Source organism: Rhinolophus sinicus, linkage group LG15 (assembly GCF_036562045.2).
Source record: "Rhinolophus sinicus isolate RSC01 linkage group LG15, ASM3656204v1, whole genome shotgun sequence".
Classification (NCBI taxonomy): Eukaryota; Metazoa; Chordata; class Mammalia; order Chiroptera; family Rhinolophidae; genus Rhinolophus; species Rhinolophus sinicus.
In genome coordinates, this window is record NC_133764.1 from 12,011,764 (window position 1) to 12,034,165 (window position 22,402).

Genomic DNA, 22,402 nt, shown 5'->3' on the forward strand with positions numbered 1-22,402 from the left:
AAAGCCCAAGGGCCTGGGCTTCACGGCCTCCTCCAAGAGCCGGCTGGAGTCTCAGCGCAAGACCAAGGGGTCAGGGCATGGAGGTTTGGAGTCCTTCAGCTTTGTGAGTGTGGCTGCAGGGAAGTGTTTAGCCAGAAACAGCCTGTGGATTTGTTTTCAGGATGGGAAGCAGAGGGTGGAAATGCCAAGGGACAACATGGGAAATGAGGTCTGGGGCTTGCTACACTCAAACCACACAGATCTCCCGTGCTCTGAGCCTGTATCTATCCCGGGGCCACCCCAAGCTAATCTCACCTGGACTGCTCTCCCTAACAGGGCCTGGTCAACTCCTATTTCTGCTTCAGGTCTTGGCCTGATGTCACTTCCCCAAAGACGCTTTCCCTGCCCCATCAGTCTAATTCCATCTTCCACCCATGTTACGCTCTCATAACACACTGCACTTTTTCTTCACAGCACTCCATGGAGCTTAGAAATACATATTTGTGCATTAATATGTGATTAACATCTATCTCATTCCCACTGGAGTGTAAGCTTCAGGAGGGCAGGACCCTCATCTCTTGCTCATTGTTTTCTTCTCAGTGCCTGGCCCAGTGCTTGGCACATGGGAGGCATGCAATGAATAAATGAATGAATTAATGAATCAATGAAAGAATGAAGGAAGCACTGTCCTGGAATGGAGAAGTGAATCTGAGCATCCTCTAGAACACGTGGCTTCAGTAACAGTTATCATTTGATCCTTTCAACTGTCTTCCCAGCACTACCCTAGTTTTACATGCATTTTATTTCATCACAGTCTAAGAGGTGGATATGATTGTCCCATTATACAGATGAAGAAACTGTATAGAAGAGTCTGAGATGAAGACCTGCTTAAATCTCATGGCCTAAGTATGTAGCAGAGCTGGTAAGAAATCTAAGCTGACCACCTGTTCCTTTACGTTCCCTGTCCAATTCCAGGGCACCAGCATCCCTTGCCACCCCCTTCCTCCCCTTCCCTGCCCTATACCCAAAAGGCCTTACTTCAAGAGCCTGAGTTGACAGGTAGGCTGCCTGAGCCCTTCACAGAGCAGCCTGATGCCGAGGTCACCCAGGTCATTCTGCTGCAGGTCTAACTGTGTCAGGTTGGAGTTGGCACTGAGCATGGAGGCCAGGTCCTGGCAGCAGCTGGATGTGAGGCCACAGCTGACCAGCCTGTGGGAGAAACGCACACAGGCCCACATTATTGTCCTGAGGGCCCTTTCTTTAGGGTAATGAGGGTCTGTGGCCCTTGGGGGGGGTCCTTGGTGACATTAAAGGAAGATAAAAGACGTCTGGCATGTAGTAACCTGGGAGGGTTTCATTTTCTCTGGTAGCCAAGGAGCCACTCAGGATGTAGGCAGCCTCCCTTTTTCACTCCTGTGTAATTCTCACAAATCCTGCCTAATCCTCAACCTTATATGATTAATTTACCCAACGTTCCACTTGTACACCTGTGTCAAATTGTTAACTACATTCACCCTGCCAAAGGGCCAGTTAGCTGATATGGGCTGCTTTGGTGGGTTTCAAAACTAAGGGCATCTATCTGCCCTTCCCCCACCTCATCCAGCCAAACTCTCTCCTTCTCTCTGTCCCATTGTCTTAGGGCAGCTCCCTTGGCCTCCTGTGCCACCTCCCTCCCCACCCCCCAAAAAAACAAAAGTACTGTCAATGGGAGCAATTACAGCAGTTGCTGAAGCTTGCAGCTTGACTCTCTCAGCTTCTGGAATATGTGCTTAGCTCCGGCGTCCAGAAGCATGTTGAAGCTCAGATCCAGGTTGATCAGGGTGCTTCTGGCACTTATCCCACAGGCAAGGTCCTTGCAGCTTTCTGCTGTGAGGCCGCAGCTGGCCAACCTGTGGGAGACACGCACCAATGGCCTTGAGTTTACTCACCTGTTGATCCCACAAACACCGACAAGTACCCATCGAACACCTCTTCTGTGCCAGGCAGAGGTCAGTAAGATCCCTCAGGCCCCCAGAAATGCATAGATGCTGGGGGAGGAACATAGAAACAAATAACAGTGAGCCAGTTTCAGATCTCTTTTAATGAAAAGCCTCCTATGATTTCCCATGTCATCAGGGTTAAATTCAAGGTCATTGTCCTTGACTATGGGACACTGAAGATCTGGCTCCTTGTCATCTCTGTTCTCATCTCATATCCTTTTTGTCTGCATCCTCACTGGTCTCCTTGCTGTTCCTTAAATACTCCAGCATGGTGCCACCTCAGGACCATTGCACGTGCTGTTTCTTCTGCCAGAAACAATATTATCATTTGATATTTCATGGCTTGTTCACTCACCTGCTTCAGGTGTTTGCTTAAAAGTTAGCTTGGTGAAATCTTGCCTCACCCCGTTCACTATTTAAAATTGCACACCCAGCCCCATCCTCTACTCCTTTCTGCTTTACTTTTCTCTATAACCCAGATCACATACAATATATTTTACTTATTTGCTTTTTGTCCCCCGCTTCCAGAATGTAATCTCTATGAGGAAGGAGTTTTGCCCGTTTTCCTTACTCAGTGTCTGGCACATAGTAGACACTTAATAAGTATGTGGTGAATAAAGGAAAGAAATAGTGTCAAGAGGGGCAGGTCAGGTACAATTGAAAGCAGAGGAATAAGGGGTGAATTCAGAACAGGGAAGGAGAAGAAGTATGAGTGATGAGTAGGAATTCACCTAAATGAGAGTGGTGGGAGGAGACACTTCTGGCTGGCACAGTGGATAAAAACTGCAGCATGTGTTTAGTATAGTGACGTTGGCATAAAGGCTCCAAGAGAGGAGACAAAGTTTTATGCTAAAGCTAGAAAATATCAAGATAGTGGTAGGGTTGGATGTCCTTATTAGATGTTTGGACCTTGTTCAGGTGGCAGTGATGAGCCAGTGACAGTTCTTGAGGAGGGTATTGATGTGTTGCTTTGCTTTGGAAAGATCCCTGACAGTGAGTGGAGGATGGTTGGATGGGGCGAGGCAGGGAGCAGGTGGTCCGGATGAGAGAGGATGAGATAAGCAGTGGACTCAGAGCACTGGCTATGGTAGGTGTTTCTGGCATATCCAACAGTACTCGGTGCCTCTCTAGATGAGGGGCCAGGGAAGCTTCTCTACATTAGATACAGAGTTGATGCTGTGGCCACTCACTGAGAGAATCAGTGTGAGAGGAGGCAGGGTCAGCCTCATAGACATACAGCCAGTGCAGTTGCCCGTGGCCCCATGCTTGGGGTTTAACGCCCTGTGGTCACCATGTTGAGTTTCTTATTAATTTTATCTTTCAATTTATTTTTGTAAGTGAAGACTGATGGGATAATGGAGACTCAGCTCACGTGTTCCCGTCTTCTGCCACCTCCATACCTCCGCAGGAAGAGTTCTTGGCCAACTAGTTCCCTTCCACTTAATGCCATGGGGCTCAACTCAGACTTCCCCTCTGCCCATCGACCATTGTCCCCATGGGAGTGTCAGTCACACATGGTGAGGATCTGGGTTGGCATCTTGGAGTTGTGCATAATGCAGCATCATGGCACCTTCGGTGATTTGTTGGGGGCAAGTCTCTCACCCTCGGTGGATCCAGATACCTAGTGCATCCTGGCAATACCCTAATGGGGGGGTCATCCATCTGCTGCGGGTCAGGGTGGTGGGCCACAGGAAGGGGAGTCTGGCTTGACTTTTCCACCCATTCTAGGGCACGGTGCATGAGTCTGGATGCTGGTGGGAGGAGAAACCTGGCATCTGATGGGCTGTGGTCACATTGATGTGGCCAGGTCCCCTGGTACCTGCAAGAGTCTGCATGCATCTGCGTGCCAAGGGAGTGCAATATTAAACAGCAAATAAAAAGCACCATGATAGGTTGAGAGAGTCTGGGGTGGAGGAGAAAAAAGCTTTATATCTTAACACTTTTAATCGCACTTTTTCCCCCTGATGTTTGAGCAAGGGCACTGCATTTTCATTTTGTACAGGGTCCTTCAAATTATCCAGCTGGTCCTGACAGGAGGAGCAGGATTTGTCTGGTTAAGGAGGAAGTCTAGTTTAGAAAACACTGAGTTTGAAGAGCCTCTGGGACACCCCAAAGGAGGGTGTTGTTTGGGTCTGGAGCTGTGATGAAATCTTGGCAGGTGCCTGCAAGGAGGGGGCTTGGGATGCGATTTCTTTGTTTCTTCATTTTCGCTGCCTCTCTGTGTTTGTTTCTATGTATTAGGTAGATTTGCTATTTCTCCCAGGCTTGGCTGGGTGGCCTTATGTAGTAGGAGTCCTGTGGGGCCCAGTGGCATAGTTTCCCTAGTTACCTGCTTCAGGTGCTCCAGGAATGTCCCTTGTGGGGGTTGTGTGAGCCCTCCTGTTATAGTTGAGCCTTGGTTGCTATTGGCACGTCAGTGAGTGAGATTGATCCTTAGGCTGATGGGCTGTGAAGTTTGGCCACATCCTCAGCTTATGGGCTGCTGCTGTGGTGGTAGGGGACTTATCCCAATGTGTGGGATTTGCCCCAATGGGCTCTGGTGCCTGTTGAGACCACCCTTTGTATATGCTGCTTGTGGGGCTAATTGGGTGGTGTTCTGCTGTGGTCTGAAGCCGACCTCCAAGTATGTTGGTTCTGGGGCTTCTTGGGAGGGGCTTTGGTGCAGGCCCAGATCACCTACTGCCTGTGACTGTTCAGGGACTACCTGGTAGGAGCTACAAAGTGACCCGTGGTTGTTCACTGCTTATGTTCTAAACCTGGAGGCACGTGGGAGAGGCTATGCTATGAACCGAGGATGTCTGCCACCAGTACAGGGCCTGGGGTAGCTCTGCAAAAAGCCAGGACACCCTGAGGCCTACTTCCACCTGCCTGCTCCCTTAAGATTCAGCTGCTGATAGAGCCTCGTGAGGTATGCAGTTTGGGTGAGGCAGGGTTGCAGGGAATCACTAGAGTGGGAAGAGTTGTGGTTACCAGATTAATGTAAATCCTGGTTTGGTGTAAGTGCTGAGCCTGGAGCTACTTAGCAAAAGTCTCAGGGCACACTGAGGCCAGCTGCCACCCACCTGGGTCGTGAGGACTTCAATAGTTTTCCAAGAAAGCATGCAATGCAGGTGGAGCTGCCTGCTTGGGGAGAAAGTGCCTTCAGTGTTGGGGGAGTTGTACGGGGCAGGGTTCCAGTGAGTCAGCAGCTGTGGAGCAGTGGAGCTCATCAGGCCGATCAGATTCAGATTTGGCCGTGGTGGGGGTGGGATCAACACAGGAAATATGGCGCCCGCCTGCCAGCTGCATGGGAGGAGGACCTCACACAGGCAAAACGCCAATTGTCCTTCAGTTCGCCCCCAAAGCCACACACCTGTCTGCCTCCCCCCTCCCCCCACCGTAAGTCTCTGATGCCTTCTGAGTCATCGTCCCTCTGCTGGACTCCACTCCAAGGTGAGTGGCTGTGGCCAAGCAAGTGAGTCCGTGCGCAGGCCATGTAAGAGGACTTCTGTGTTTCTCACAGCCTTCCATCCCACTTGGACAGTTGGAATTCCTACTGTTTTTCACAGCCAGAAGTTGTGGGGGCTGCTCTTCCCAGAACCAGTACTTCAGTCTGGGGAGACGGGTGTAGAGCTGGGGCCCCTTGCTCCTCTGCGGGGAACCTCCTCGATGGGGATATCCCTCCTGATTCTCAACTGTCACTCAGAGGTTTGGGGCCCATTCCTCATCTATGTCCCTCCTACCAGTCTCGTCATAGCTTTTTCTTTATATCATTAGTTATAAAACTTCTGTTCAGTTAGACTTCAGATGGTTCTCCAGGTTGATCGTTCTATAATTTAGTTGTAATTGTAATATGTTCATGGAAGGAAGCAGGCACAGTGTTTATCTAGTCCACCATCTTGGATCTCTCAGTGACAGGATTTTCTACATACAAGAGCACATCACCTGCCAATAGAGATAGTTTTACTTTTTCTTTTATAATCTGCAAGATTTTATTTCATTCTCTTGCCTAATTGCCCCAACTAGACCCTTCATTGCAATACTGAACAGAAGTGGCAAAAGCGGAAATTTTTATCTTGGTCCAGTCTTAGGGGGAAAGCATTCAGTCTTTCAGCATTAAGTATAATGTTAGTTGTGGATTTTCATAGGTGTTCTTTATCAGGCTGAGAAAGTCCTCTTGTATTCCTAATTTGTTGAGTATTGTTAATATGAAAAGATGTTTGATTGTCAGCTGCTTTTTCTGCATCTATTGAGATGACCACGTGATTTTTGTCTATTAACATGATTATTTCATTAATCGAGTTTCCTGGGTTAAACCAACTTTGCAATGCTGATAAGTCCCACTTGGTCATGATGTACAATCCTTTTTATAGGCTTTTAGTATTTTGTTGAGGATTTTTGTATCTATATTCATAAGAGGTATTGGTTTGTAGTTTATTTTATTACTTGTGATTCTCTTGTCTTTGTCTGATTTTGATATCTGGGTACTGCTGACTTCAAAGAATAAGTTGGCAACTATTTCCTTCTGTATTTTTTTGAAGAGTTTGAGAACATTGGTGTTAATTCTTCTTTAAATATGTGGTAGAACTAATTAGGGAAGCCATCTGGACCTGGGCTTTTCTTTGTAGGAAGGTTTTGTTTACTAATTCAATCTCTTACATCTGGTTTATTCAGATGTTTCTATTCCTGAGTCAGTTTCAAGTAGTTTGTGTTTTTCTAGAAGATGGTCCATATCATTTAGGTTATCTAACTTGTTGGCTTACAGTATTTCATAATATTCCCTTAAAGTTCTTTTAAAGTTTTTCTATGAGGTCAATTGTGATGTCTTCTCTTTCATTCCTGATTTTAGCAATTTAAATCTCTCTTTTTATCCTAGTCAGTCTAGCTAAAAGTTCGTCAATTTTGTTGGTATTTTCAAAGAAAAGACTTTTGGTTTCATTATTTTCAGTATTGTTTGCTTTCTTCAGCTAGCTTTTGGTTGTTTGTCCCCCCACTTCTCCCCCCCCTTTTTTTTAACTGCAGTACTTTATTTTCCTCACAATGACATGTTGCTGGGGCCTAATGTTCTCACATGACAGTAGAAAATCAAAATTTGTTGTCATCTCTTAAAGAATTGAGAATTGCATAAAAAACCTTACATAAATGAAAAGGATGAATACATTTACAGGTGTGAATGCAAACTGTTTTCCAACTCAAGGCAAGTAATAACCCACAGTGTTCTGGCAGGAAAACATCAGCTAAAAAATGAAAATGGATCCTAATGCCCAGACCCTCCCACCCCCATTAGACCAGCAGGATAGAAGTGACTCTTGCTGGCCTCTAGAGAAACCCTGGAATAGGTAGCTCTTCCACATTAATATCCTGCACAGATCAAGAAATGCGTGGTCTTACAGATTATCGAGCCACTGGATTTCTCTTGCTTAAACATGTTTTCGCTTCAGCCACCAAGTGACTGAGTCGCATGTACGACGGGTTTAAATCAAATATATGTACAGGGTATTAAACACGCACCAAGGGAAGAGTTAACTTGACTACAAGGTCAAAATCAGCAACCAAGTCTACAATCCAGTGCTGATATCAGATACAAGCTTGAAGGACAGATTTCTTTTCAAAGGCTTATTCCAGTTTCACGAGGCTAGTATGAGGTGCATACATTTGCCAGGGCAAACTTATACTTCTGATGAACTCACGCAGCAAGTGCTATGTATCTGCTCACCATCCATTTAGAAGCATTTGTGATGGACGATTGAGGGGCCCGACTTGTTGTACTCCTGCTTGCTGATCCACATCTGTTGGAAGGTGGACAGCAAGGCCAGGACGGAGTCCCTGATCCACACCGAGTACTTGCACTCTGACGGGGTGGTGAGCGTGATCTTCATTGTGCTGGGGTCCAGGGCTGTGATCTTTTTCTGCATTCTGTTGGCGATTATGAGGTCCATGGGGGTCCCACCAGACAGCAGTGTTGGCATACAGGTCCTTCTTGATGTTAATGTCACACTTCATGGTGGAGTTGAACGTGGTCTCATGGATGCTGCCGGACTCCACACCAAGGAAGGAAGGCTGGAAGAGCGCCTCTGGACACTGCAAGCGCTCGTTGCTGATGGTGCTCACCTGCCTGCCAGGCAGCTCATAGCTGTTCTCCAAGTAGGAGGAGGATGCAGTGGTGACCACCTCTTGCTCAAAGTCCAGGGCAACATAGCAGAGCTTCTCCTTGATGTCACACATGATTTCCTGCTCAGCAGTGGTGGTGAAGCTGTAGCCACGCTCTGTGAGGATCTTCATGAGATAGTCGGTCAGGTCCCGGCCAGCCAGGTCCAGATGCAGGATGGCGTGGGGGAGGGCGTACCCCTCGTAGATGGGCACAGTGTGGGTGACCCCATCCCTAGAGTCCATAACAATACTGGGGGCAGTCAGAGGCGTACAGGGACAGCACTGCCTGGATGGCCACGTATATAGCTGGAGTGTTGAAGGTCTTGAGCATGAGCTGAGTCATTTTCTCACGGTTGGCCTTGGCATTCAGGGGGCACTCAGTCAGCAGCACAGGGTGCTCCTCAGGGGCCACACACGACTCATTATAGAAAGTGTGGTGTCAGATTTTCTCCATGTCAACCCAATTGGTGATGGTGCCATGCTCGATGGGGTACTTGAGGGTCAGGATGCCACACTTGCTCTGGGCCTTGCCACCCATGTCTCTGTCTTTCTGCCCCTTGCTCACATGATGCTCTGGTGTCAGGGACGCCCGACAATGGATGGGAACACAGCCCGGGGAGCATCATCCCCAGCAAAGCCAACTTTGCACATGCCAGAGTCATTGTCAATGACGAGTGCAGTGCTTTCTTCTTCCATTGTGATCAGTGGAGGCGGCGGTCCTGGGGCAGAGGAACAGACAACAGAACAACAAGAAGACAAGGAGAGGGAGCCAGCTGCAACCAGGCAGGTTTTTTAAAGTTTCTTAAAGGGGAAGGTTAAATTATTGATTTGAGCTCCTTCCTCTTCATCTCCTCCTCCTCTTCGTCCTCTTCCACATTTCCTCCTTTTTTCTTACATACACTTTTTTTTTTTAAAGAATAGTTTTAGGTTCACAGCAAAATTGGTCAAAAGCATGGAGAGTTCCTATATACTCCTGTCACCACATGTACAGTCTCTCCCATTATCAATACCTGGCACCAGAGGGGACATTTGTTGCAATCAGTGAACTTACACTGACACATCATAATTATCCAAAGTCCATAGTTTTCATTAAGGTTCACTCTTGGTGCTGTGCATTCTATGGGTTTTGACAAATACGCATATAAAATGACATGTATCCACAATTATAGTGTCATACAAAAGAGTCACTGTGTTCTGTTCGTTCATCCTTCCCTCCGCCGGAGCCCCTGGCAACCACAGATCTTTTACTCTCTACATATTTTTGCCTTTTTTAGAATGTCACATTGTTGGAATCATATAGTATGTAGCCTTTTCAGATTGTCTTTTTTTCACCTACTGATATGAATTTAAGCTTTCCCCATGTGTTTTCTTATTTTTGTGGCTCATTTTTTTTGTCCCTATGCTGAATAATATTCCATTATATGTATGTACCACTATATATCTGCTCACCTACTGAAGGATGTCTTGGTTCCTTCCAAGTTTTTGCATGCCTGCTATAAACATTGGTGTGCAGGTTTTTGTGTAGACATAGGTTTTCAATTCATTTGGGTAAATATCAAGCAGCACAATTCCTGGATCGTATGGCAAGTGTGTGTTTAGTTTTGTAGTGCACTGCAAAGTGGCTGTACCATTTTGCATTTCCAACAACAATGTATGAGAGTTCCTGTTGCTCCACATGCTTGTCAGCATTTGGTGGTGTCAGTGTTCTGGATTTTGGCCATTCTAATGGGTGTGTGGTTGTATCCATTCTTCCTTTAAAATCTAGGCATCAATAACTATAAATTTGCCTCTAACTACTGATTGAGCTGCATCAAATAAGTTTTGGTATGTTGTGGTTTTTTGTTTTGTTTTGTTTTCATTAATCTCAAAGTATTTTCTAACTTTCCTTGTGATTTCTTCTTTGACCCATTGTTTTTTTAGGAGTATGTTGTGTTATTTCTGTGTGTTTGTGAATTTCCTAAATTTCCTTTTGTTATGGACTTCTAATTTCATTACATTATTTGTTTTATGGGGCAATCTTATTTTTGCATAGAGCTTTATTTATTATCTGCTTGACCTCTCCACTTGGATACCTCAAAGGAACTTGAAATAAACATTCACAAAATCACACTCATGACATCCCTCCCCCCACCCACTCCTCTTCCAGTATTTCTGATCTTAGTGAAGGTGCCACTGTCCCATGAGTTTCTCTGGCCAGAGACCTACATTATCCTATATATCTCCATCTCACTTTCTCCATAAATCCAATCCGTTACTGAGTCTGGAAGCTTTTACTTTTTTTTTTAGATCTCTTGAATCCATTCACTTTTTTCCATTTTCATGGCCAACATTGTAGTCTGAGATATCACCATCTCTTGCAGAAATTACTTAATTTTCCTTAGTCCGAGCTTTCACCATCTTTACAGGAACTACTGACACTTTCCTCTGAACTGGTTTCCCAACCTCTACTTTTACTCTCCTCCAAACCATTTTTCACATTGCTGGCTGTTTCTACTTTGAAAACGTACTTATCTCATCAACTTTCTGCTTAAAATTCTATTGCATTAGGAAAAAACCCTTAAATTCCCACAGGACCCATGAAAGCTGGCATAGTCTGTCTCCTGCTGATCTCTGTAGCCTCGTCGCTCCTTTTCTCTCCATCCTCTGGTTTCATGGGACTGCTTTCAGTTCCATGACTGCCCATCTTCCCTCCTGCCACAGGGCCTTTGTACATGCTGTTCCCTCTGCCTGGGACTTTCTTCTCTCCTGTGTCACTTAGGTAAATCCTCAATATTCTTCAGATGTCCTTCAAGCTTTACTTTCTTAAGGAAATTTTCCACTGGAAACCCTTATCTGGGCTAATAATTATACATTTGTGTGGTTAACATCAGTCTCTTGCAAGCTCTAGAATAAAAGAATCCTGTCTGTGTTTGCTCACTATAGTAGCACTGGCCCCTGGTACAGTGCATGGCCAGAGAGGTGCCCAATGAATATTTGTTGACTACAAAGATCAACCACCCATCCGAGACATGGGTTCTATCTTGGATCTCTTGTCTATCCCTGTTTTAGAACAGAACCCAGGCCAGACTCACCGCAGGGTCTTCAGGCGGCAGTGAAGACATTTCAGGGCCTCACAAAGACTCTGTACTGCAGAGCAACTCAGGAAGTTTCCACTCAGGTCCAACTCCTTGAGGCTTCCACTGACTTTGAGAATGGAGAAGAAAATCTTCCACCAGGCATCTGTGAATGGGACCCAGCTGGACCTGAGGAAGGGAGAGAGGGACAGGAGAGATGTGAGCTGTGTGTGCAGGGCCTTAGGTGCACAGCCCAGCACGACACAGTGGGGCTCTGCCCCTGTGAGAGTTCCTACTGGAGAGGGTTTTGTAAGGATGTCAAGATATTACAGAGTATCCCCCAAATTTAAGCTTTAACAGCTCCAGACATATACATGCTGCAATGGTACCAAAAACTCATCATTTGAAAGTTTAATTATTTGATTTCTTTAAAACATGTATTTCATTTTGGGAAATTTGCATAATACATTTTTAAACTTTTCATTTCGGTCAATAATTGCCATCATTAATCTTTAATCAGAGGGACTGAAAGAAAAAAACATTTATTATTCAAAATGCACATTGCTTAATTATAAACCAGATACCTGGCCCTCCCCATCCTTACTATCTTGGTTTGGTCCTCCTGTCCTTTCCCACAGCCTTTGGCTAATCTTCATCATTTCTTCCTGGACTTTTTGTTTGTTTGCAGGAGCCTCCTTGCTATTCTCTCTGCCTTGTCTGCCTGACTCGACACCTCTAAAATCTCCCTCCCCTCAGCAGCTGCAGCCTCTGACTTTCCCATGGGACACTCTCCAGGCTCCATCTACCCCTGTCCCTTGCAAACACTCGTGCCTTGCCCCATTGCTCCGCACCTGGCCTCTGTCTCTGTGCCTGCGCAGGACACTTCTGAAGGCCACTAGCATTTGCCACACCTGTACCCAGGTACTTTAAGGACCAGTTCACCTTTATAACCATGAACAACTAGAAATAACCTAAGTACCTCAAAATGGAGGGATGGTCAAATCAGTTGTGGCACCTTCCCTGTGGAATATCATATGGTCATTCAAAATGATGTTGTATCAGGCTACTTCAACACATGAGAAGAGAGTCTTAATATAAAAATAAAGAAACAAAGCTGACTATAAAATAAAATATACAGTATAGCTCAGTTTTGCTCTAGAAATGTTCATAGAAAAAAGACTAGAGGATATACCCCAATTCCTAATGATGGTCACTTCTGAGTAATGAAATTCTGGTTGATATTAATTTTCACCTCTTTGCTAATTTACTATCCTTATTTTTCTACAAAGAACATGAGTTTATTGTGAGAAAAAAACTTAAAAAATCTGAAAATAAAAAACCCAAATCCAGTGTTTCTTCCTCTGAGATTCTGTCCTTTTCTGGTCCACTCGTGTGATCACTCCCTTCTTTGGGCCACCATCCCACCTTGTCCATGCCTCTTTTATCATAGGCTTTGCACTGTATTCTAGTTGTTGGATGGATATCTGTTTTCTCCTCCCGATTTTCAGTTTGTTGAGGGCAGGGATGTGCTTTATTAATCTGTGATCTGTAGGGCCCGGCATAAAATCAGTGTTTAGCAAATATTTATGGACTGAATCATCTGAAGAGGAGATAGACACATAAAAGTATTAAATGATCAGTACTGCCACTGAGGTGGGGCAACCTGGATGGGGAAGTTGATGGTGTTGCTGGGGTTGGAGGGTGGTTAGAGAAAGCTACTCTGTCATATTCAGATGGTGGGTTTTAGGCAGAGTGTCTGAGGTAATAGTGCATCATTGACACAAACAAGGAAGTCAGTTCTGCAGGAAAAAATAGAGACTCCTTTCCAGACACATACATTTTGAGGTGATGGAGTAGATCTCTGGGTCAATGTCATAGTCCACAGCCATCAAGGTGGTGCCTGAAGCAGCTGAGTGAGCTGCTGCTTGGAGGAAAACATGTTAAGAGAGAGAAACAGAGGCAGGTGGGTTGTGTGGAGGGGAGCTGACATCAGCATCATGGTGGAAGGGCATCCAGGAGAGAAAATGGCGGTCATGACAGAGGCAGGAAGAGAAGCAGCAGAACAAGGCCAGGCCATATCAATATACCCAGAAGCGGGCAGGGCAGGTCACACGGTCAGACGCTGCTGCAGAGGATCTAGGAGGACAGAGAATGGTGGTCAGACTTGGCAGTTAGAAGTCACTGGTGACCTCAGTCTTTAGCCCCTGGGACCAGGCTTAGTGAGAATGCTTCCAGTGTCCGAGATGGTGGAATGACAGATAAGCTGGAGAGAGGAAAGGGGGGAAGTACTCACAGAACGACATCAGAGGGCATCTGTGCTTGTCTGTATTGTCCACCATCATTCAGGTGAAGACTCTTCGCGCAGTAGTATTTAAAGAAGAAAGTGAACATCAGGAGCTCCATATCATTTTGGATGTGCACCCTCGTTCCTTGGAAAGGGGTCAACATGTGTCTCAGGAACTTCTCATCCTGAATCTCATACAAACAGTGGAGCAACTGCCAAGAATATGGTGGCAGGGAGGAATTTCTGCGCTGGAGCTCTTGTCTAGCATAATGTAGCAGTTGCCTATGCCTCTCCCAAGATAGCTTGCATTTGAAGATGCTCTCCATTTCTCTCACCCCATGCTCACTCAGAAGGCCAAATAGGAAACATGTGGTTGGTATCCCAAATGGAGAATTTGTCTGATACATGTCTGTCAACTTTCTCAAACCTCTGGTTCTTTCCTCCTCCAATGCACAGGACAGTGCTGCAAAGAACTCCTGGAAACACAGGTGAATGAAGCTGTAGATCAGAGAAGTGGGGTGCCTTTGAAGAACACCCATCTTTAAGAGAGTGTAGGTGATGGCCTCATCTAATCCATGTTTCCTGAGGTCCCCTTGTCTGAACAGGGTCTTTCCTTGCCAAGTACCCTCAGCAGCCAGAGAGCAGAGGTCCCTCAGCTTAGTCCCGAGAGACTGAGCTTGGAGGACATGGAAAAAGTAATGCAGACAGAGGGCTGTGGTGGTGTGGGATGTCAGTGATAGTTGTTGCCTCTGTTCCATTTGCTGCTTCAGGCAAGTGCAGACCAGCCAGGACACCAAGGGCATGAGACACATGGTCAAGAGTGCCTGGTTTGATTCAACAAAGCTAAAGGCTCTAATCGCTTGGCTGTCATGTGTGAAATACTTGAAGAAATATTCCTTCCTGGCAGACTCGGAGAAACCCAGGACTTCCACCCAGCGTGGATGCTTTAAAGAAGGAATGAGCTTACACAGATCTGTGATCCGAGCTGTGATCAGCAGGGATGCCTCGGGAAGTAAAGTTTTCTTCAGCAAACTGCCCAGTAGTGTGGGCACCTGGTGAGGCTGGTTCCAGTGCAGACAGTGTTGAGAATTCTGCCCCTTCAAGTGCCACATCGATTTATCTAAATTATCAAGGATGAAGAGCAGCTGCTTCGGCTGAGACAGGATCTGTCCAGTGGGATCTGTGGGGCCAGCCCAGTCTTTTGTGATGAGCTGTCTGAGACTCATTGCCTTGAACTGGGCCAGCTCTCTGCAGTTGAAGTAGAAAACATGCTGGAAGCGGTCCCTGTACAGCCGGCCTTCTTCCCATTCTCTCTTCACCTGCCTGGCCAGTGTTGACTTCCCGATTCCAGCAACCCCATGCAGTATGACTGTACGAGACTCTTTCTGCGTACTCAGGCCTGGGCCAAATAAGTCTCCCATCCCAATCAAATGTCCTTGCTCCTCTACCACCATCTCATGTTTTCCTTCCCAGAACAGGAACTTATAGTCTCTGGGTTGAGATCTGTGTACAAGTAACAGCTGGATGAATTTTTGTTGGAAATTCTCATTCTTCCATGACTGTATGGGGCAGGGCTTCTCTTTCCTTTGGTTCTGGTATTCTTCTGGGATTTCTAAGTAAGGGAGGGAAAGATGGAACATAAAGGTATAGGATACGTTTGTTCATTTGTCCCTTCCTTCCTTCATTGAACAAGTTTTTAAGGCACCCACTCCAAGCTACCCACTGTTCTGGCTTCTGATACTTGTATGTTTTTGCCACATCAGTGAAAGGAACATGGGCTCTGGGTGAGAAGTTCCAAGCTCAAGTCTTGACCTGAGCAAATCATATGTCCTGTGTGATTTCTACCACTTTTTGTTCTCATTAAACTCATGACTGAGCCTCAGCTTTATCATCCATAAAATGGGGATTATGACATCTCCTTATACATGGTCATGGTACAGTGAAGGAGATAATGGATGATGTAGCAGATTCAATTGGTTCCTGACAGCACCCCCTCTGTACCCACCATTGAAGCACATGCCAAGGGTATCCTTTTGTAAGCACCTGTGCTTGTCTATCTGAGGGGTCTCTCTTAGTCCATGAGCAGGACAGGCCAGAAATGCTGGGTGAGTTAATGCTCCAGGAAGAGTCTTCTACCAATGACAGATGGCAGTTCCTTGGCCCCCAGGAGAGAAAACTCTGAGGTGTGTTCTACACTGTCTCCTAGAGATTTTCAGTGCATTGAATCTCAGTTGCTCACAGGGGTAAACTACTCCATAACACAGGTTACTTTGGTTTCCCTCTTCCCTGTCTCACTTCTCTTTCTACTGGTGCTTCCAGGAAACCACTTTTCGAATAAGCCACCTGCACTCCAACCCTGTCTTAAGGTCTGCTCTTAGGGTCTGGGGAAATCACCTAGACAGTCAGGAAAGTGCTTTTTGAACTGAGGAGCTGAGCACATGTCAGGGATTGTCCCCCAGGGAGGGACCTCAAGCTCATATCTGAGTCAGATTCTAAGTGGAATAACTGTTACAACCCTTCTTCCTCTTGACATATTTTGAATGCCTCTCACTTCTCATCTTAGGTGAGATGATGTAAGTGATTCATCTGGGATCCTGAAGCCCAGTTCATCTTGGGAAACCTGCTGGATGTCCAGAGTATACGAGGCCAATTTTCACCTTTAGCTTGATGAGACTAAGGTATCAGGGCGCCGCCCCTACTTCTGAAATTACGACCTGTAGATCCATTTTAATTGTTTCTTGTGAGAACATTTCTGGCAATGTGAAAATCTTCTAAGACTGTCAGGAAGGCCACTCTGGGTCACCCCACTCAAGGTCCCGTGTTTGCCTGAGATGACAAAAGAGGGCTTAGGTCTTCTTGGTGCTATGTTTTCCCTTATATCCTGGTTCCAAAGGATCTGTTAGCATGCCATGTATCTAACTCCTCTTGATTTAATAAAACTTTCAAAATCCTCCCCCTATCACCAATACCTCTACAGGTTACATTTTTAATATTATGCTTTGGACCAGGGGTTGGCAAACTCTGGTCAAAACCAGCTGTCCACCTGTTGTACAACCTGTGACCTAAGAATGATTATTGCATTATTAAATGGTTGAAAAAATCAAAATAATATTCCATGACATGTGAAAATCATATAAAATTCAAGATTTAGCATCCATAAATAGTTTCATTGTAATACAGCCACAGCTATTTGTTTATGTATTATATATGGCTGCTTTCAGGTTATCATGAAGAGTTGATTATTTACAATAGAGACAATATGGCTCACAAAGCTTAAAATATTTACTTTCATGTCCTTTACACATTAATTTTACCTATCTGCACTCTTCATATGTCAAAATTCATACCATGTAGTTTTTGCACTCACTACAAAACTTTTGTTGGGATATTATTTTGTTCAAGATTACCACTTGAAGAATACCCTTAGAATTTAATAAGATCATGGAATAGGAGATACCAGTTTCCCCCTCCTACAAAAAACATTAGGTAGCTATGCACGAATGAAAATAGCCTGGGGAGGGTTCAAGAGTCCAATTAAGAACTTAAGCCAACACAGTGGAGCAAAAATGAAGAATAATTGGACAGAAAGTATTGCTTGGAAGATTGGCTTGAAATAGCTAGGAACAAAGAAAAAGTGCAGTGGCTACCAGTATCAGCATTATAGTGGTGGGTGCTATTGTGGTACCTGATAGCATGATCTGTAGAGGGATCCAGCAGTCTTTGCTGTTGAGTGCCTCAATGACCCACACAGCTGCCATACCTCAGCTTTCATTGAAGAGGACCCTGTAGTGTTCATCAGTTTGGACCCAGTGGTCTGCTTTTCAGTGGACACTGGCAGCTTTTGCCACCTAGGAAACTAACGGTCTTCTCCCCAGTGGACTTTATAGGGAGAGAGACACTACTGCACTCCCTAAAAAAGGAGCTGCTATTGTACTGCCCTGGGACCAGCCTCCTTCCGCCTAATTCTACATGCACGCCCTGGACTCCAGAGTCCTGGATGCTTTGTGTGTGCCTGTGCTTTATACTCTGGCTCTGAAGCCACTCTATGTGCACCTGCGTGAGACACCTATTATCACCCTGAGGGTGTGTGCAAGGAGGACCCAGTGCCAAGAGGGATCCTCTTGGTTCCTCCGCTGTGGGAGAAAAAGTGATGAAGAGTTCTGCAGCAGTCTTAGCCATTGAGGATCACTGAAATCTTTGCTGACACTGACCCCAGCTGATGGAGCTGCACAAGGATGACACTGGAACCTTCCTCAAACCAGAGCTGTCATACCCCACCTAGGTGGCATGATCACACCCATCCACAGGTAAATGTCTTTCCCACCAAAATGAATTTGTAAAGCCTGGAAGAGGCAAGTACTTCATCAAATGTATAGACATCAACATAAGGTTACATGTAACATGAAAAATCAAGGACATGATACCACCAAACGAACACAATAATTTTCCAGTAATTGACATCAAAGAAATGGAGATCTGCTGCAAATTACTGGGCAAATAATTAAAAAAAATTTTTTTTTCAGGAAGCTCATCTACAAGAGAACACAGATAGACAACTCAATGAAATAAGGAAAACAATACTGAAGAAATTAAGTTCAATAGAGAGATAGAAATCACAAAATAGAACCAAACAGTAATTCTGAAGCTGAAGAATACAATGAATGAAATGAAAATTGTAATAGAAAGCATCAACAATGGACTTGATCAAGTAGAAGAAAGAATCAGTGATCTCAAAGACAGGCCATTTGAAATTATCCAGTCAGATGAGAAAAAAGTAAAAAGATATTCTAAAAGGAGAGAAGAAAGCCTGTGTAAATTACAGGACACCATCAAATAAAATAATATTCACATTATGGGAGTCCCAGAAGGAGAAGAGAGGTATAAAAGGTCGGAAAAGTCATTTAAAGAAATCAAAGCTTAAAACTTTCTAAACCTGGAGATAGATATGGACATTTAGGTAGATGAAGCTCACAGGTCCTGACACAGTTTCAACCCCCAAAATACTTCACTTATACACATTGTAATAAAACTGTCAAAGATCAAAGACAAAGAATTTTGAAAAAAGCAAGAAAAATATGACTCATCACATACCAGGGAACCCCACCATAAGACTAGAAGCAGATTTCTCTGCAAAAACTTCACAGGCCAGGAGAGAGTGGGATGATGTATTCAAAGTGCTGGAAAAAAAAAAGTCAACCAAGAATACTTTACTTAGCAAAGCTTCAGAAATGAAGGAGATAAAGGCTTTCCCAGATAAAAGCTGAGGGACTTCATCATCACTAGACTTACAAGGATTGCTAAAGTGAGTTCTTCAAGCTGAAATAGAAGGATGCTAATTAGTAACTGGAAACCATGTGAAAGTATAAATCACACTGGTGAAGGTAAGTATATAGTCGAATTCAGAATATCATATACTGTAATAGTGGTATGTAAATAACTTTAGTAGAAAGGTTAAAAGACAAAAGTATTAAAAATAATTATAGTTACAATAAAGTGCTAATGAATATACAATATAAACGATGGAAATTTGACATCAAAAACATAAATATGGGTGATGGAGTGAAAGAGTAGAGTTTTTGTATGTGATTGAAATTAAGTTGATATCGGCTTACAGTAGACAGTTTAACTTTGAGATGTTTTATGTAAGATTCATGATTGGCACAAAGCAAAACCTATAGTAGTAGATACACAAAAGACAAAGAGAAAGAATCAAAGCATACCACTATAGAAAATCATCAAATCACACAGACAGACAGCAAGAGAGAAAGAAAGGAACTATAAAATAACTAGACAAATAATTAACAAGTCCTTATCTATCAATAATTACTTTAAATGTAAATGGATTAAATTCTTCAATCACAAGACTAGAGCAACTGAATGGATAAAAACCCAGACAACAAAAAAAACCAAAAACCAAGACCTGATTATATGTTGCCTACAAGAGACTCACTTCAGTTTTAAGGACACATATACTCTAAAGGAAAGGGATGGAGAAAATATTTAATGCAAATGAAAACCAAAAGAGAGCAGGAGTAGCTATAATTATATCAGACAATGGAGCTTGAGCTGGTGACCAGGGCTTGGGAGCAGGAGGAGTGAAAGTTGGCACAAAAGGAAAGGAAAGAGAAAAGGAGCACAGGGAAGCCGGGGCTGGCAACCTTCACAAAGCAGCAGCAGGGTGGAGGTAGAAATCACTGCACCAGGAATGGGTGATTCTAAGTTCCAGTCCTGGTTCTGTTTCCAAGTGCTGTGTGAGCATGGACTTTGAAGAGGAAAAGGAGTAGCTGAGATTTACAACCTGGGCGACTCAGTATGGTGGAGGCCCAAATAAGAGAAGTCAGGAGAGGGAACTGACTTGGGCTGAGGATTAAGCTTACCTTCCTCTTGGGTTTCATCTGGAGAACAAAGTCCTCTCCCCTTGGAACATTCTGGACCACCCTGACTTCAAGGACCTTCTGAGTCTACCGAGATTACAATCTGGACAAGGACCATGTCACACATGGCATCTTGTTGGGTAACGCTCACTGCCTGGCCTGCATAGGTCTCAGTTTACCCATCTGTCAATTCAGAGTGGTTGTAATCTCATCACTGAAATGTTCCTGCAAGATTATTCCTAGGCCTACTGACCCCACAACCGAATCCTGGCTCCTCATTCTTTTTTCTGTAGTTTCCCTCTGCCCAGGTCCCCATGCAGCTACAGGCTCACATGGGTGAGACCCAACTGGCTGGTTTGCAGTTACACCTGGGGCCCTTGGGCCAACATAGTAAGCCTCACTTTCCACCTATGTCCAGATGTGTGAGGCAGGGTTTCTAATTCTTTCTCTCTAAGTCCTGGAGGAGCCTCAGGAACTCAGGGTCACAGAATTTCAGCACCATGGTGGAGGTGAACCCCATGGGGGCCTACTGCTTGCGTGCAATTGGGGAGTAGAGGAATGGAGGATATTGGGCTGTGAGAAGCAGATGAGGAGGTTGGGGGCTTGCCAGAGGGGAGGGGCAGGAACCAGGGGACTTAAACAGGGGTTCTTCAACCAAGAAGAACCAAGAAACCAAGAGACCCTGTCTTCGCTAAGATAGGTCAGGAGAAACCAGTGAACCCATTGCAGCCCTCCCCAACCTCTCCAGATGCTCATCAGAGAAGGATGCCCTGACACTACTGGGCAAAATGTCCTAATGTGGGGACCAGGAAATGTGCATCTCTGTCCTGGTTCTGTCTCTACCTTCCCATATAAGTCATGACTCCTCTCTGAGCCTCAGCTCTCCCACGTGGGGCTAAGAGCCTCTGCCACCCATGGCTGCTGATACTAATAACATCAGCAGTGGCAGCAATAATAGCACAGAGCTCCTATTTATTGAGCACCCACTAGGAATTAGATTCTGTGCTAAATGTCTAACATGGGTGATCTCTTTAACCCTCATATAGTCCAGGAGGCAGGATGTTACTCTCCCATTTACAGATGGAAAGACAGAGCAGTGAAGCGACTTGCCCAATGTGGTAGTGCCAGGACTGGGACCTGCTTCTCTCCGACTCCCATCTATGCTTATAGCACAAGGTCAGGCAAGTGCCTGCTTGGGAGCTGGGCCTGAAACCCATACCCTTCCTGCTGGTGCCTTCTGATTGTCAGTCTCCAGTCTCTGGCCCTCTAGGCACTTCCTCCTAGGCAATGTGAGGACCACATGGGGTGCTGAGAATGCACTTAGCTGGAAATGAGGTCCAGCAAGGTCACCGCTCCCCCAGCAAGCCTCTTAACTCCAGCCTAGTATGGGCTTGGATCTTGGAGTCACTGCCCAGAGAAAGGTCTATGGAGGGGGGGGGTTTCCGTATGTGTACCGGGCAGCGGGAGATGGACAGCAGGCAGAGGGAGATTTGTCTACTCACTTGACTCAGAGACCATCAGGCTCCTGGTCTGAGCATGTGGCTCACTCATGTTCATCTGCTCCTCCCAGATGTGGAGTGCCAAGTCCCGGTCCTGCAGCTCTCCGTATCGAGCCATCATGCGTGAGGACACCTCCATGCCACTTGCCTTCTCTGGTTGAGCTGAGGTCCCACCGGGAGAAGGCTCACAGAGTTCCTTGTCAGGCAGCTGCAGCTGGAGCCCCTTCAGCTCCTCCTCGTCCATTACCTCCGACTTCAGGTACATCTCTGTTCCACTGACTATGTCTGCTCCACTGGCCATCTCTGCCCCAGATCGGGGGTTCTTGGGGATGTTCACTGGGGAAGGGGTAAGTGGTGGGTGGTTAGGGGTATCAGGAAGGCAGAGACTATCAGTCTTCCTCTGCCCAATGCAAGAGTCCCACTAGGGTCATTTCTCTTTGCTTGGTAAACTCCTATTCAGGATTCAGAACTCACTTTTGTAAAACCCAGGGCATCTGCCAGTACATGGTGTTGGGAGAAGGGAGGGAAGGGGATTGGTAGGAAAAGGCATAGGAAGCAGGAGCCCAGAGGAGGCTGGGAGACACTGGAAGAGGTCAGGTTACTGGGTTGCTGGGTTGGAGCCAGGGGTCAGTCAGGAGTGTGAAGGGGCAGGAATGAGAGGATGGGAAGATAGAATGTTCAGAAAACTCACTGTTCTGAGCTCCTTAGTCTTTCCTCTCCTGGGACTTGGACGCCTGCAACCAAGCTTTGAGCTGCGATCCTGACAGGAGATCGAGTGGTGGGAGAGGTGGAGAAAATGGTGGGCTTTCAGAACCCAGGGATGAGCTTAGAGCTGCCCCTTCCCAGGTCTCTTGATACCCTGGGACACAAACAGGAAGAAGAGTCTCACCTAGCCAGAGCGGGAACAAAGATCACCCAGAGGAAATCACATGGGTGTGTGGCCAGAGGAGGGAGTGGCCAGGACGTTTATAAAAAATGGCCTGTAAGTGCACTGGAGGACATTCCACAGCCACACTTGCCAGGAGTAGAAAGTGCTGCCCTAAGAGGTGTGATGATCAGAGAGATCTGAAACTTCCATAAAGGGTCCTGAGACCAAGTATGGTGG

The 22,402-nt window shown here is 45.5% G+C and overlaps 1 protein-coding gene and 1 pseudogene across 1 annotated transcript; both read right to left on the reverse strand.

Annotated features, from left to right (window-relative positions):
- Positions 1-1,740: 1,740 nt before the first annotated feature.
- LOC109438314 (actin, cytoplasmic 1) lies at positions 1,741-8,625 on the reverse strand (annotated as a pseudogene).
- LOC141568859 (NACHT, LRR and PYD domains-containing protein 1-like) lies at positions 8,440-22,180 on the reverse strand. Its single transcript, XM_074319739.1, has 5 exons — positions 21,989-22,180; positions 21,301-21,633; positions 13,434-15,036; positions 11,159-11,329; positions 8,440-8,806 (listed from the first exon to the last, which is right to left on the reverse strand). Coding segments are annotated over exons 1-5 (2,163 nt in total). The 5' UTR covers positions 21,990-22,180; the 3' UTR covers positions 8,440-8,751.
- Between the last annotated feature and the right edge of the window lie 222 nt (positions 22,181-22,402).

Coding starts and splice junctions, on each gene's coding strand:
- LOC141568859 (XM_074319739.1), bottom strand. Junction 15,037..21,300: donor CCTGATGGTCTCTGAGTCAA/GTGAGTAGACAA, acceptor TCCCTTACTTAG/AAATCCCAGAAGAATACCAG. Junction 8,807..11,158: donor TGCCGCCTGAAGACCCTGCG/GTGAGTCTGGCC, acceptor CCTCTGCCCCAG/GACCGCCGCCTCCACTGATC.